General features: G+C 36.4%; 1 protein-coding gene across 1 annotated transcript; it reads left to right on the top strand.

Annotated features, from left to right (window-relative positions):
* Nucleotides 1-1,224: 1,224 nt before the first annotated feature.
* Lip2 (Lipase 2) lies at nucleotides 1,225-16,279 on the top strand. The gene is made up of 6 exons (XM_073965431.1): nucleotides 1,225-1,473; nucleotides 1,530-1,707; nucleotides 1,818-2,029; nucleotides 2,179-2,328; nucleotides 15,676-15,807; nucleotides 15,869-16,279. The coding sequence occupies exons 1-6, from the start codon at nucleotides 1,225-1,227 to the stop codon at nucleotides 16,277-16,279; spliced, it is 1,332 nt and encodes a 443-aa protein (XP_073821532.1).

Here is a 16,279-nt window from a genome sequence, read left to right as displayed (position 1 = left end):
CCAGGTCTTCTATGAGTAGACCTCCTCAGGTCTTCTATGAGCAGACTTCCAGGTCTTCAATGAGAAGACCTCCAGAACTTGTATGAGAAGACCTCTGGTTCTTCTATGAGAAGACCTCCACATCTTATATGTGAAGACCTCCAGTACTTCTATAAGCTCTTCTATGAGCCCTCTTGTTCTTTTATGAGAAGACCTTCACATCTTTTATGCGAAGAACTCCAGGTCTTCTATGAGAATACCTCCAAATCTTCTATGAGAAGAACCAAGTTTTCTATGAAAAGACCTTTCGGTATTCTATGAGAAGACGTTTATTAGAAGATCTCCATTTCATCTATGAGAAGGCCTCTAGGTCTTCTATAGGAAGCCTTCTTTGTCTTTATGAGAAGGCCCCTAAGTCTTATATGAGAAAACCTCCACGTCTTATATGCGGAGACCTTTAGCTTTTCAATGCGTAGACCTCCTGATCTTCTATGAGAAAACCTCCAGGGCTTATATGAGAAACTCTCCAGGGCTTCTATGAGAAGACCTCCACGTCTTCTATGCGAAGACCTTCGCGTCTTCAAGAGAAGACCAACAAGTCTTGTATGAGAAAACCACCATGTCTTCTATAAAAAGACCTCCAGGACTTTTATGAAAATACCTCTGGGTTATAATTATAAAAACAGTCTAGTTCTGCTATGAAAAGTTCAGTATTCTCTACACTTTAGGTCTAAGACTTCCATTAAAATACCTTCAGGTCTTCTATAGAAACACTTCTGGTTTATCTATTAAAATACTATTGACCTGCGTTCTTGTTTTCTATGTCGAAGTTTTCTATAAAAAGGCACCTATTAGAGGGTCTCCCGGTCATTTATTAGAGACATTCAGATAACCAGGTAAAGAAAAAAAATATTGGTTCTGAACCCGCTTCAAAAATCTTTGTGAAACCTTTTACAAAGGTAATAACACCTGTCAAAAACAGAACAGACGCCAGGAATCTCAAAGTCAAAAATTATTTAACGCAATTTTATGTACGATACCATTAACTCGCCTTCCCACACTTGCCTCATATTTTTTGTTAAAATTTCAAAAGCAACACAGTTCGAAATTGTTGATTATAAAATCCCGATTCAATAAAACGATAAGCTAACAATTATCCCCAACTCGACCATGAAGTTTCACAGCAACAACAACAGCAAATACCACGCTTGTTTGACCGAGAAAATTCGCTCAAAATAAATTTAAATGTCTAAACAAAGTAAAAGTCAACAGTTGATATTTTTAATCGTGGTGGTCATTTATGAAATTATTGGAAATTACCAGACGACAGCATGTTGGCCACGCTTTGCATCCCGCACTAAGGATGTTGGATTATTTTGGAATTTTTTTGGTAAAACAAATAAACGAGGTAATGACGATGCTACAGATATCGATGAAAATTCTCGTGAAATTGATGAAAACTCCACAAAATATGAGAAACTAAAATGGACAACTGTGAGTGACAAATGTTTCGGATTTTGAAAGAATATTTCAATTCTATTTTGTTTTAGAGTGATTGGATTCAAAACCACAACTATTCCATGGAACTGCATTATGTGCTAACGCAGGATGGTTATAACTTAACATTACATCGCATGCCACGTCCCGGCTCCAGTCCAATATTGTTGGTCCATGGTTTGCTAACATCTTCATTGGCCTGGGTTATAATGGGACCTGCCAAAAGTTTAGGTAACCCAAACATAGCCTAATTGAATTCAAGTGTTTCCGTTTTCATTGCTCCGTTTTCCTTGTTGTTGTTGTTGTGTGCAAAACAAACCCGCTATTTGACATCATTTTAGCCTTTCAGTTGTTTAACAATCAACATGACGTTTGGTTGGCCAATTTACGAGGCTCACCGTATGGCCGCAATCATTCACGTTTCACCACTAAGGATGGCGATTTTTGGAGTTTTAGCTTTCATGAATGGGGTCGTTACGACTTACCGGCCATTGTTGACCACATTCGCAATGAAACATCATTCCATCAAGTTTGGTTAATTGCTCACTCCCAGGTGAGTACTGAAAGCTGGTGGACGATGGACAGTGTAGTGCAGTCCTTCCAGCATCACTTAATGAAATATTTATATTTCCTGCCGAAAAAGAGGATGCCGCCTCATTCTCATTGTTTGTATTTTTGTCTGTCCCCGTTTTCTCATTTTAGGCTTTTAATGCCGTATTGGTATTGTGCTCCTTGCTGCCTCAGTATAATGAGCGTTTACAGTTTGTTCAGGCTTTAGCACCAATTGCCTCCTTAAGAAATCAGGTTAAATTCACTAATGACGATGTGCGGAAAGTCTTTCGGTTTGTTAAGGTAAGTCGTAAATCTGGACCAGTTCTCCAATTTTCCAGAAATTAAATCAAAGAAATGTTGACTTATTATCTATGGCAGTGAATGTAGTGATTGTCATACCTATACTAATGGTGATGTCCGCGCTTAACTGACATCACCATTAGTGTTAAGTTGTACGCGAGCATAGGCAACGAGTGTTCGTATATGTAGTGTTCGTTACAATTTGTCCTCCGTCAAAAAAAAGTAAGTAAGTAGTACATATGTATCTCAGAAATATACATACATTCAATACAGTACTCACATTCAATTTCAAACCTGATATAAGATCGAAAAAAATATTACGTAATTTTGACCCTATTTTTTAGAACTTTAATAGTGATCATAGGATTTTAAAACACTTTTTCAGGAAGTACGTACTTCCTCAAAAGAAAAAGCAAACCTGCGTGACATTATGTTTTGCGCTATGCGTGAGGACGGACGTCCCTACCAGAATTAGCGGAGACTGACACAGGTAGACAGACATACCTGTGGTCTAACATATGACGTCACGTAGGAGCCCGTCGTTTCTCTTTAGTCAGACCATATCCCTATTATTGTGTCCATCAGCAGTCCGCCTGGCTTTCATCAATCATGTGCAATCTAAGTGACTTTGTTTCAAAGAGTTCGCCAATCATCATTTCCGATAACTGCTCAAGCCTATGGATGTTCGGGTACCAGAAAAAGGTTCCGGGACATCATGACTGTTGCAGCCGATTGCTATATACCTACTTCTCAAATAAGCGAAGTAAGAGCAGTGGAGGCGGGGAATCCAGAGTGAGGCCGGTGAACAAAGTTGAATACTGCAGATCGATTTCGCAAAGACTCTTAAAGCTTGCCAAAGCGAGGTCCTATCAGTAATTAATCGGCTGAAGAACAATACGGCAGCAGGAGCTGAAAGGTGGCAGTGTCGACATAAGGGGTATGCATTATTTGGTTAGCAAAATTTGGCTGCGGGAAGGCATACCCAACAACCCAACGGGTACACCGCGCTCTCCACTTTCGGTACAAAAACTACCTTACGATATATTCTGACCTAACGAATCTACAAACAAAATGTTATCAAATTAGGTTTTTGTACCGAAAAGTGGAGGGGTTTAGCCAAACGCGAAATTTTAGAGATTATTAGACATGTTGGATTACAATACAATAGTAATTGTGACCTCTTTCATTAATAGATGTCTTGGAAGTAGAATACAGCGATCGCGTCCGTTTTTTGAAAATTTTATAAATATAGGTTAAGATCTCTATATTTAGTAGGTGCCAGTAGTCCCAGTTACTAAATTTAGAGATCTTGAACATACAGTCGACTCCGCTTTACTGTAAGTCGCTTTACTGGAAAATATCGGATAAATGAAATCGAGTTCCAGCACCGTTAGATTTTTAGGTCATTTTCTCACTTTTTACTCCGCGTTAGTGAAACTCCGCATAACTGAAATGCCATTAACGTCAATTAATGCACTTGCCATTGAAATGACTCCGCTTTACTGAAATAAAAGACTATTTTTCAATAAATCGATAATGTCATCCAGTGTTCTTTTACTCAAAAATTTTACGAATTGTTACTGGATGTTGTTCGTTTACTCTACAGAACAATGCAAAAGACCTTAGTCGATTACAAGAAGTTGCTGGATTTGTAAAAATTGTTGATTTAAAACCATCGAATGGTTGGCTCGAAAGGTGGAAGATGCGATTATTTCATAAACTTTAATGGTGGGAAAGTTCTACTGATACAGACGATGCTAAAGAGTTGCTAGGCAAAACTTACGGTGCGCCTTAACTAAATTTAAATGAAAGGTGCTTACACCTAGGAAGTTTTTGCGGTTTCTGAAACTACAATGTTCATAGATGAGAAAAAACAAAAAATCGCCGGAGGGATTTTCAAATAAATCGCGGTCAAAGTTCACATTTTTCATGATTTTGCTTGCAAACCGCAAGACCTATCGAAATGGGATTAAAGAACATGTTGTAGCAGTGAAAATTCTCTGCAAGATTGACCTCAAATGGGACTAGAAAAATCTTACAGCTTTGAAAATTCTCTATAAGATTGGTTTTCGTAATTTTTTCCTAGGTTGTACTATTTTTGAAGCATATAAGGATAAGTAGTGAAATTGCAGTCATGACCTAGTTTTATAAGGAGACGATACAGTCAGTAAATTGTAAAAATTTGAACTTCTATATCTCAAAAATGGTATTACCTACGAAAGCATCGTAAAGGACAATCTTGTAGAGAATTTTCACAGTGACAACATTTTCTTTGATCTCATTTCGATAGGGCTTGCGGTTTCCCTAAAAATGTGAACTTTGACCGCGATTTATTTGAAAATACCTCCGGCGCTTTTTTTGTTGTTTTTTCTCATGTATGAACATTTTAGTTTTAGAAACAGCAAAACTTTCCAGGTGTAAGCATCTTTCATTTAAATTTAGTTAAGGCGCACCGTGTTGATTAAAACGCAACGTTTTGAAGTTTCACGAACGAACATAGTATTTCCTTCTGGAGTCATTCGTTTCGATCATTACCGTACCAACAATTAATTCTAGTTGATCACCGTAGGATTTTTTAGAAGTTGTTGGTCATTAATCAGAATCGCAAGGACTGCCTTCGCTGAAAATTTCAAATCAATCCTAGAAGAGACCATAAACTGCATCTGTTTTAAATTTTTTGTGGCGAAGTTGCCGCAAAAAGTATTCCTATACTGTTCACCATGGAACCAATGGAAAGGTTTGACAAATCTCAGTCATTCTTTTGAAAATCTATCGTGCTCACCAGACATTTTAGTAGATTTTTAGAGCTTTTGGGACATTATCTCAAGATAAATTGTACCGTCGTAATAGAGGCCTCGAGGATAACTACACACAGAAAAAAGGCCTCTCTAACATATGTCCCAAACATATTTTGCAGCAAACATATATTTGTTTGCAATCAGTCCCAAACATAACATACATATGTTTGGGTCCTGCAAACAAATATATGTTTGGGTGCAAACAAATACAAACCCGCTTTCTGAAAGCAAGGGAGCGTAAATGTCAATGTGAAACACATTGAAATGTGTGCTCACTTGCTCTCAGCAAGAGCTTACTGGTGATCTCTAACATATTCACACATTTATAAATGGTGGTGTTTTATTGAATTTGTTACACAATTTGTTATAGCCCCCATATAACGGTACCTACCGATTTCAGGTATTCTGACGTGTTCAGACCGAATAAGCTAGATACAAAAAACTTGTATTCCAAAAATTGTGGATTTTAGCTACAATTTTTAACCGAACTAGCTGTAATTATATATTTTGGGTTCTTTGGGGTCACAACACTACTCCATAAAAAACTATCAACATAGCACCATGTTTCGGTATAGCACCCATATAACGGTACCTCCCAATTTTCGGTATATTTATTATTTTTATACATCGCTAGCATTTATGCTAACGAGGGTATATACACTTTCATACGGGCAAAATGTGCCTCATCGAAATAATGGTTTTATACCCCAAGTATGTTTGGACGAAATATGTTTCAGACAATTTGGAGTTGATTTAGCCATGTCCGTCCGTCTGTCTGTACCTCAAGATAACTCTTGAAGGGAGTAACCGATTTGGCCCACACTTTGTACATCGTGAAAGTTCTACCAGACTTAGATTAAGTTTAAATATGGACTCAATCGGTCCACTCCTTCGGGTACCTCCCACACAAAAAAAGTTCAGTTTAGGAAAAGTTCAGTTTAGGACCTGCTCTCGATTCGCTTCGATTTTTGTTGTAGCAACTTGTATTCGCTGTCCCCCATACGACGGTACAAGCTTCATAAGGGGCAAGTCCATACTTCCTGAGAAAATAGAATGAAAAGTGCAAAAAAAAACCTGTGACACCGTGTGTAATGGTTGGAGCGCAAGATAAATCTCGAACGGATCTGCCAAACATAGTTTAAGTTCAAAGATAAACCATGTCGGTCCACTCCTTCAGGTAGCTCCCTCACTAAAATTCAAAAATCTTCGGAAAAAATATGCGCACGATACTTCTTGAAGGGAGTGACTGATGTAATCCATACTCTGCACATCCTAACATATCTACAAGATATAGATCAGGTTCGAATATGGACTATATTTGTGCACTCCATTGGGTACCTCCCACACGAAATTTCGGATAAGTTCACTTTAAGACCTGCTCTCGAATCACTTTGATTTTTATTGAAGCGATTTGCATTCGCTACCTCCATTACGACGGTAAAAGTTTTTTCAGGAGCAGGTCCATATATCATGGGAAAACATACCGAAAGGTGTAAAAAGCCCTATGTCACCATATGTGGCTCTCGAACTGTTCTACCGATTTAGTGCAACATTTGGTCTTCGTCATATTTTTATCCAAACTTAGTTTTATGGGACAATACCGGTCCCCAACTTCCGGTACTTCTCCCCAATATTTTAAAAATGTCACTAAAATGTTAGGACGATATCACTTGAATGGTGCAACCAATTTGGTCCAAACTTTGGATCTCCTAATATTTAGTCAAAATTTAGTTTAACTTCTAAAATGGCCCACATCGGTCGTCCCACAAAAGTTCAACATTTGTGTTAATTCCTAATCCACATTTTTGTCAGCAAGTTCAAATGTTGCAAAAGGGCCACACAATTCTGAAGAGACGCTAAATACATTCTATCTGTCCGTAGGTGAAAGTTTCAATTCACATTGGCTGAGGGTATACATCTGTCGGCAAAGCCGACTGACACTTTTTTACTTGTTTGGTACAGTTTTTAACCTAACTAGCTGTAATTTCTTCTCAACCAAAAATCATAGACATAGGTCCATGTTTTGAAATAGTCTACTAAATTATTTTTTTATAAGTTTTGGAGGTTTTTTTATGTATTATGGTGAATTGCAGAATAAATCGCACATTTTCTGAGATGTAAGATATTTTTCTATAGACAAACCAAAAATTAGCTGCATGTTCGGGAAGGTTTACGAGATATGCGACTTTTTCAGAAAGTCATTGGAATATTCATATCAATATGATTCTGAATCATCTATATTTTTGCAAATTTGATAGAAGAACCGGCATTAGAAGTCACCAATACTAAGAAAGGTTGATTTTAATAGTTTTATGAATATTCTTGCGAATTTCATTCACATCTTTTAGAAAAATGGTCAAATTTTAGCAGTTTTCTCAGGACATCGTTGCAGATGCTTTTTATTGACTAACAACCACCACACACCACCAAACAAAGCAGAGACACATTTTGCTGATTTTTATTTATTAATTATTTTAGCTTGTAATATTGTATCTTACCTAATTTTTGTTGACGATCGTTTGGCTTAAGGTCATTAAAAAGCTGTTGATATTTTTGTTGTTAAATTGTTATTTTATTTTTATCCAATATTTCAATTGTCTTCGACAATCATCTTCAGGGATCTGTATTTTAAAAACACAATTTTTCATTACAAGTTAAATATTAAATATAACACAATCAAATTACATGAATTTTTGGAAGAGTATCCGTTCCTTTCTAGTGGTAACGTCAAACTAAGTTTTTCTTTCGTCCGTGTTTATGCACTAAGTTTCTATACATATGCGCACAGTGGTCTGTGTCTGTTTTATAATTGATTCTTTTGTCATTCGGTATATTAATAATGTGCAGCATCTCTAACGTAAAGCGTCTTTTATAGTTATTTTCCGTTGCTAGTATCTCCACATCTTTCAAATTGGGTTTATGTCCAGTTAATGTACAATGCGCTCCTAATGCTGTCTTCTGTTCTACAGGTTTGTCAGGTTTTTGATCGGACTTGTGTCCAGAAATTCTTGTCTTCAGTTTGGTTTTTGTCGTGCCAACATATACCTTATGGCATATGTTGGTTTCGTCCCCATTACATCTTATCTTATATATTAAATTGCACCTATCCTCTTTTTTAGTCTTTGTTTTTGTATTGCTGAACATATTCTTAACATTGTTATTAGTTTTTAAAGCTAGTTGGTAGTATTGTCTATTATATGTGTTTGATTTGCAGAGCCGCTCGGAAAATCCAGGGATGTACGTTATTGGTTTGTATTTTCTTCCTTCTTCTGTTTCTTTCTTTATATGCTTCGTTTTGGAATGTTTGATTAAATCGTTAATGGTTTTCGTTTTCTTCTAAAGATTTTCACTGAACTTTTTATCGTCTTGTAAGCATAGCAGAACAATATGAATCATATGTATGTATGTTGAGTCTATCAGCGCTAGGTTGAGATATTAGATGTTGCCTTTATATTAAGAAATTACAAATTTGTAGTTGCGCAGTATTTGACTATACGAACTTTGTGTTTTTCGACACCAAGCGCACTGTAGTTGTTTGGTTTGTCGGTTTGTCAGTTAACTAACAACAATTGTTGTGACAGCGGTAGTTGTGGTGTGTGTGGTTTGTTGATAAAGTCTCAATGTTATCGTGAGACGATAGATGGTAGGGTTTGTGTTTGTGGTTTAAACTTTAAAGTTTAAACCACAATTGTTGATACATTGTCAATGGGATGGTGAGACGATGAGACCGATGAAAATGTAGGGAATAACAGCTCAGCAAAACCAATCGTACCGACATCGTAACGAATTCGGAAACAATGCACATGCACACAGCTCGTTATTATAAACCAGCATCAGCGTTGCCAGTATTTTTTAGACTCTTTTCCCCAACTTGTCCAAAACTTTTCCCTAAAATTCCCCAGATTTTATTGAATTTCCTCAAAAAAATCCCCAACATTTTTTTAACAATTAATTACAAAAAAATCAAAAGTAGTTTTAGTTTACTATTGAAATTCATATCATTAAACATGTAAACACTTATATATGAATTAAATTAACGATATTGAAAACTTCAATTTCAAGTGATTCAGAATCATTAGTCTCATTGGATTTATATAAATTTGTATAATGAAAGAATTGTAACATTTCTTTAGGTGGGTAAAAATTTCTACAACAAATGGAGTTGTTAGAACATTTATTATTTATTCTAGTAAATCGCATTTTAAGAATTACTTGTTGGAACGGAATCCCATTTAATACCATTTCCAATTTACGAATGATAACTTTGTCCATTGCTATTCGTAAACAATCGTGCTGATTTTTGTGTTGACAACTGGTTCTAAAAAAGTTCGTACAGAGCTAAACTTGTGTTGACCCAGTAAATTGCTGCAAGTATTGGGGTAAAATTGCTTGTAAGTTTAATAATTGCATATTTATAGCCATCGGTTTCAGCATTTGTATTAACAGCCCAGCAAAAAGTTTGCCTCCAAAGAGGCAGTTAAATGATATGTACAAGTGATCTGGAAGTACATCAAATTATGCATTTTCACTCATGATTTTTACAAGAGAGTGACTACGGAAAGAGGCACTCCATTGCACTGCATTTTAACTGACCATTTGGCACTGCATTTTAACTGACCCTTTGGTATTGCATTTTAACTAACCCTTTGGGGTAGAATAGGAGGCAGACCAAAGCACGTGTTTTGATACAGGCATTCTGCGGAAATTGTGCAAGCCATTACAAAATATGCCAGAACAAATAAAATGCATTATTTGTGTAAAACAAAAATATTAAGAACTTTATTACATTAACACAAATTATGAAAATCCTCCATTGAATTCAATCGCAAACATGCGTGTTTCCTCCGCTCTCCATTTGTTCCAAGCTGAACTGTTTTTGCTTCATTTGCTAAATGGGTTGTCTTCCCATCACCAGTTAAGATTTCACGACTCCGGTTGAACTGCATCAAAACATGCCGTGACAGAACTAGTCCACATTGCACTACTTCCAATTTATTTTGCTTTGAGCGTTTAAGATATTCCGCACTGGTCTTTTTAACTTTAATAATTGTTTACTCAAAAAAAGTACAAGTGAAAAGTAAAGCCTAGCTCCTTGGCTCCTCATGGTAAATTTGCAGAGTCGTTTTCGATCGATTCCACTATTTTTTTTTCATTATCTTCTTCATTATACCCTATACCACAATGTGGAAAAGGGTATTATAAGTTTGTTTTGGTAAAAAATTCATGTAACACCGCGAAATATTCGTCGGAGACCCCCAATGTGGTATACCAATCTTCATATCTCGACGAGATAAAGCGATTTTGAGATGTGTGTCTGTCCGTCCCTCCGTCCGTCTGTCCATTATAAATTGTAAACACACTTCAGGCCGCAATTATGGACCGATCGTCACGAAATTTTGTATGGAGGTCGGGTTCAGATCAGAATAGATCCCTATTCTTATTGGTGATGATCGTGAAATATTTAGCGGGTGAAATGGACCAAAAACATAATATTTATCCAATTTTCTAGCGGCTTTGTAGGTCTCAATAATAGTCCGATCAACGCGTAAATTTAAATAAGGTAAGAGAATATCACAAAGGAGAAACTTGCAATTTGAGATGGCGATCGGATAATATTTAGAGGGTTAAATGGACCAAAACTTTTGTGTAAAAATTGTGAAAATTTTTAATATACAGCTTATATCTTAATTCCTGTAAGTGGCATTCCGGGCAAGTGAGATATACTTGAAAGTGGAACGCTTGACCTTTCAATTGATGCCAATTATGTTGGTGTGCATGATCAGATAACAGAGTTACAGCCTAATATATTCTGTTATTTGTTTGTAGTGTAATAATAAACTCGCTAGAAGTCGCAATTATACAACAATAGTCACGAAATTTTGCACGGGTAAGAGTATAGGTCGAAAAAGATGCTCTGATATTCTGATGATCTGATATTCTTTAGCGGGTGAAATGGACCATTACTTTTGTATGAAAAATATAAAAATTTTATTTTTGATCGATACTTTAATTCCTTGAGGACATACATGTTTCGCAAAGTAGCCTACTTATGGAAAAAACTACTGACCTTTCCTCTGATGTAAATTGCAATAAAGGGTTTGCTAGATATCTCGACGAGATACAACGATTTAGCGATGTGTGTCCGTCCATTAAAAATTGTAAACAAGCTTAAGGCCGCAATTATGGACCGATTGTAACGAATTTTTTAAGGAGGTTGGGTTCGGGCCAGAATAGAAATGATTAGTTTTTGGTGATGATCGTGAAATGTTCAGGGGATGAAATGGACCAAAAACAAGTAAAAAAGTGTCAGTCGGCTTTGCCGACAGATATATACCCTCAGCAAATGTGAAGCGAAACTTTCACCTCCGGACAGATCGAATGTATTTAAGGTCTCTTCAGAATTTTGTGGCCCTTTTTGGACATTTTAACTTGCCGACAAAAATGTGGATTAGGAATTAACTGCACTAAGACACAAATGTTGAACTTTTGTAGTGCAGGTACCCTTAGGGAGGACATTTTACAAGTTAAACTAAATTTTGATAAAATATTAGGAGATCCAAAGTTTGGACCAAATTGGTTGCCCCATTCAAGTGATATCGTCCTAGCATTTTAGTGACATTTTTTAAATATTGGGGAGAAGTACCGAAGGTTGTGGTCCGGTATTGCCCATGAAACTAAGTTTGGATATAATATCACGAAGACCAAATGTTGGACGAAATCGGTTGAACAATTCGAGAGTTATCGTGCTCTCCCGGCCGCCACATATGGTGACATAGGGATTTTTTACACCTTACGAGCTGTTCTTCCAAGAAATATGGACTTGCCCCTGAAAAAACTTTCACCGTCGTAATGGAGGTAGCGAATGCAAATCGCTTCAACAAAAATCAAAGTGATTCGAGAACAGGTCTTAAAGTGAACTTATCCGAAATTTTGTGTGAGAGGTAACAGAAGGAGTAGACAAATATAGTCCATATTCGAACGTGATCTTTATCTGGTAGATATATTAGGATATGCAAAGTATAGATTACATCGGTCACTCCTTCAAGAGTTTTTCCGAACATTTTCGAACTTTTGTGGGGGAGGTACCTGAAGGAGTGGACCGATATAGCCCATCTTCGAATTTAAACTATGTTTTGATAAAATACTACAAAGGCCAAATTTTGGACCGAATCGACAGATCCGTTCGGGAGTTATCTTGCGCTCCAACCACTACACACGGTGTCATAGGGGCCTTTTGCACCTTTTCTCAGGAAGTATGGACTTGCCCCTGATAAAACATGCACCGTCGTATGGGGAAAAGTGAATACAAGTTGTTGCAACAAAAATCGAAGCGAAAAATCGAAGTGCAGGTCCTAAACTGAACTTATCCGAAATTTTGTGTGGGAGGTACCCGAAGAAGTGGGCCAATTGAGTCCATATTGGAACCTCATCTAAGTCTGGTAGAAATTTCACGATGTGCACAGTATGGACCAAATCGGTTACTCCCTTCAAGAGTTATCATGGCCACAAATTTTCCGAACATTTTGGAACTTTTGTGGGGGAGGTACCGGAAGGAGTGGACCGATATAGCTCATCTTCGAACTTAAACTAAGTTTGGAAAAAATATTACGAAAGCCAAAATTTGAACCGAATCGGTTCATCCGTTCGAGAGTTATCGTGCGCACCAGCCAGCCAGCCACACAGACAGACAGACGGACGGACATTGCTAGATTTACTCAAAATTGTCTGAAACGGATATCGTACAAACATACTTGGGGTCTAAAACCATTATTTCGATAAGGCACATTTTTGGTCGTATCAAAGTGTAAATACCCTCTTTAGCCTAAAGGCTGAGGGTATAACCCAATTTTGTAGCGGCTCTGTAGGTCAAAATAATAACCCGCAAAATTTAAAAAAAAAGTTGGAGTTTATGATGATGAAGAAGCGTACAAGCCAACGTGAAGATCAGATAATACTTAGCGGGTTTAATGGACTGAAACTTTTGTGTGAAATTGGTAGAAATTTCAATAACGCAGCGGTTAAACAACGGAAGTAGTAGTACTACATTGTAAGTGGGTTTCATTACATTTTAGTTTGTGTGAACTAAATTTTCCTTTCCTGCACACAGAGAAGAGATATTGTTGGAACAATCATATTCTAAGAGCAAAATAGTGTATTTTAAAAATCTGAAAAATATATATTGTTGTTTCAACCATATATTTTTTATTAGCAAACATGATGACACAAAATATATTGTTGCGCCAACAATACATATTTTAAGAATTTTAAAATACACTATTTTGCTCTTAGAATATGATTGTTCCAACAATATTTTTTCTCTGCGTGTGCTACAAAAATGTCTTTGTCATGCTAGATAACTTGTTGGTTTTGGTCATAAGTATTATACAATACATCTCTGATATTTGATAATTAAATTTTCACAATCATTGAAAAGAAGTTCCGTGGAGAGCGATTGTCCAGGGATAGTGGTATAGGGTCGGCTCCGTCCGACTATAGACTTTTCTTACTTGTTTATTTATTTTTTTTTTTTTTTTTGTTTGACGGAACTACGCGTAATTTGATATTTGAGATTCACAGTAGTCACAAAACGTTCTCACTGAAAATTTCTGATATAGTTGGACTTTTTGGTATAGGCCACATTTAACATACCTTCCGAAGTTGTCAATATAGGTCCATGTTTTGGTATAGCCCCAATATAACAGAACCTCAAATTTTTTTTGTTTGACGAAAATGCCCATAATTTGACATTTTATGTTCCCTGCAATCACAAAACTTGTCCACCAACAATTTTCTACACCGCACTGCGTTTTAGCTTGTATGGGAGACAGCGACAAAAATATTTCTTATCAAGATATCGATCTGAAAATTTTAAAGTAAAGTCGTAGTGACTTTAAGATAATTTTTCCCCAAAAATCGTCAAGATTGGTCCACTTTTAGGTACCTCCCTCACAATAGTTCAAAAATGTTCGGAAAAATTGTTCGTACGGTACCTCTGTAAGGTAGTGGCCGAACTGGTCCATACTTTACACATCCAAATATATCTACCAGATATAGATCAGGTTCAAATATGGACTATATTTGTCTACTCCATCCGGTACCCCCCACACAAAATTTCGGATAAGTTCACTTTAAGACCTGATATCGAATCACTTTGATTTTTGTTAAAGCAACTTGCATTCGCTGTCCCATTAACGATGGTAAAAGTTTTTTCAGGGGCAAGTCCATACTTCTTGAGCAAACAGCCCGAAAGGTGTAAAAACCCCCTATGGCACCATATGAAGTGGCTGGAATTTCATTCTTTTTAGTACCTCCTCCGTAAAACTTTTGATCTTTAATCCTAATCAACATTTTTGTAGGTTCAAACGTCCAAAATTTTTAAAACCCACTACACAGACTGAGGGTATATCTCTTTCGGCAAAGCCGACTGATACTTTTTTACTTGTTTCATAGTAAATTCGTAGGTCCATGGTCGATAGAGGTCCATGTTTTGGTATATCCCCTATATAGACGTACCTCCCGTTTTTTATAATTTCACGATTTTGGCCATATTTTGTATCAAACATTCTTGCCAAAACTCATCAATATATGTCCACATTTTGGTATAGTCCTGTATCATGTTAACTTCAGATATTTCGTATATTTAAGTATTTTGCCAAAATTGTTTACAAGAACGTTTGTAAAAATCATGACATTTTATGAATTTTATTCTTGACAAGGATTATCTGGTAACAAGTATCAACAATATGAGGCACAGAATATTCTTACTAGGACGGTTAACATATGGACCAATGGCGTACCAGATTATATTAGATGAAAACAATGTCCTATAGGTCTCAAACAGGGAATATCTGGAAACTAAGATTAAGAGATTCTTTAAATCTCAAAAATAGTAAAAACTAGGATAATATCAATCAGCCAATCTTGTACAGAATTTTCACTGCTAAACATTTTCTTTAGTCCCATCGCGAAACGACTTGCCGCTTCCAAGCAAAATCCTGAAAATCTAAAAAAAAATCTAAAAATGTGAACTTTGACCGCGATTTATTTCAAAATCCCTCCAGTGATTTTTTATTGTTTTTGTATTTTTCTCATCTATGAACATTGCTGTTTCAGCATCCGCAAAAACTTTCCAGGTGTAAGCAGATTTCATTTAAAATTAGTTATGGTGCACCCTTCATGACATTGTTTTATAAGGAGAGGATATAGTCAGTACATTGCCCCAATTTGAACTTCTATATCTCAAAATGGTAAAACCTACAAAAATAACATTAAGGTCAATCTTGTAGAGAATTTCCACTGTTACAACATTTGATCTAATACCAATTCGATAGGGCTTGTGGTTTCCGAGCAAAGTAGTGAAAACATAATAAAGACCTAAAATTTGCACTTTGATCGCGATTTATTTCCCTCCAGCAGTTTTTTCGTTTTTTGGTTTTTCTCATCTATTAGCATCGTAGTTTCAGAATCCGCAAAAACTTCCCAAGTGTAAGCACCTTTCATTTAAAGTTAGTGTGCCTTATTTGTTTGTTTAATTTTTTTTTTTTTGCAGAAAAAAACCAACGCCAATGATTTTGAGTTGCTTCCAAAAAGTTTTATGCGTGACAAATGCTTGCGATCTTCACAGCGATCGGAGTGCGAAAAATGGTTTATTCTGTTAGCAGGAAATGGACAATATGATCGTGTAAGTAACTTCAATTCGATTAATTTAATAAATGTAATAAAATAAAAATGCTTTTCAACAGGCCATGAACACTCTACTCTATGGGCAACTGCTGCAGGGTGGTTCCGTGAAAGAAGTTACCCACTTACGTCAACTATGGAAATCGGGAGATTTTGTTTGGTTTGATTATGAGCCACAAGGCAATTTATTACATTATAGAAGTGTCGCACCTGCTGGCTATAATCTGTCTCTTGTTCAAGTACCAATGTTATTGTATTTTGGTGATACCGATGCCATAGCTACACCTCAAGGTGTTCATTCTATCTACGCTCATATGTTGGATAGCGTCAAGGGTGTCTATCGCATTGATGCGGAAAAATTTAATCATTATGATTTCTTTATATCATCGAACATCACGAAATTGGTTAATGATCGTCTGGTGGAACATATGGAGAAGGCAATGAAACATCAACTGAAATATGTAATAGAATAA

The sequence above is a fragment of the Musca autumnalis genome, unplaced genomic scaffold (genome assembly GCF_047663935.1).
Source record: "Musca autumnalis isolate F117 unplaced genomic scaffold, ASM4766393v1 scaffold_2, whole genome shotgun sequence".
NCBI lineage: Eukaryota > Metazoa > Arthropoda > Insecta > Diptera > Muscidae > Musca > Musca autumnalis.
Note: the sequence above shows the minus strand (reverse complement) of the source record. Positions and strands in the feature narration are given on the sequence as shown.

Bases quoted from the DNA above. Each gene is read 5' to 3' on its own strand.
- Lip2 (XM_073965431.1), top strand. From the start codon at position 1,225: ATGTCTAAACAAAGTAAAAGTCAACAGTTGATATTTTTAATCGTGGTG. The intron at 2,329-15,675 runs GTAAGTCGTAAA...TTTTTTTTGCAG, and splicing joins AAGTCTTTCGGTTTGTTAAG to AAAAAAACCAACGCCAATGA. The intron at 15,808-15,868 runs GTAAGTAACTTC...GCTTTTCAACAG, and splicing joins GAAATGGACAATATGATCGT to GCCATGAACACTCTACTCTA.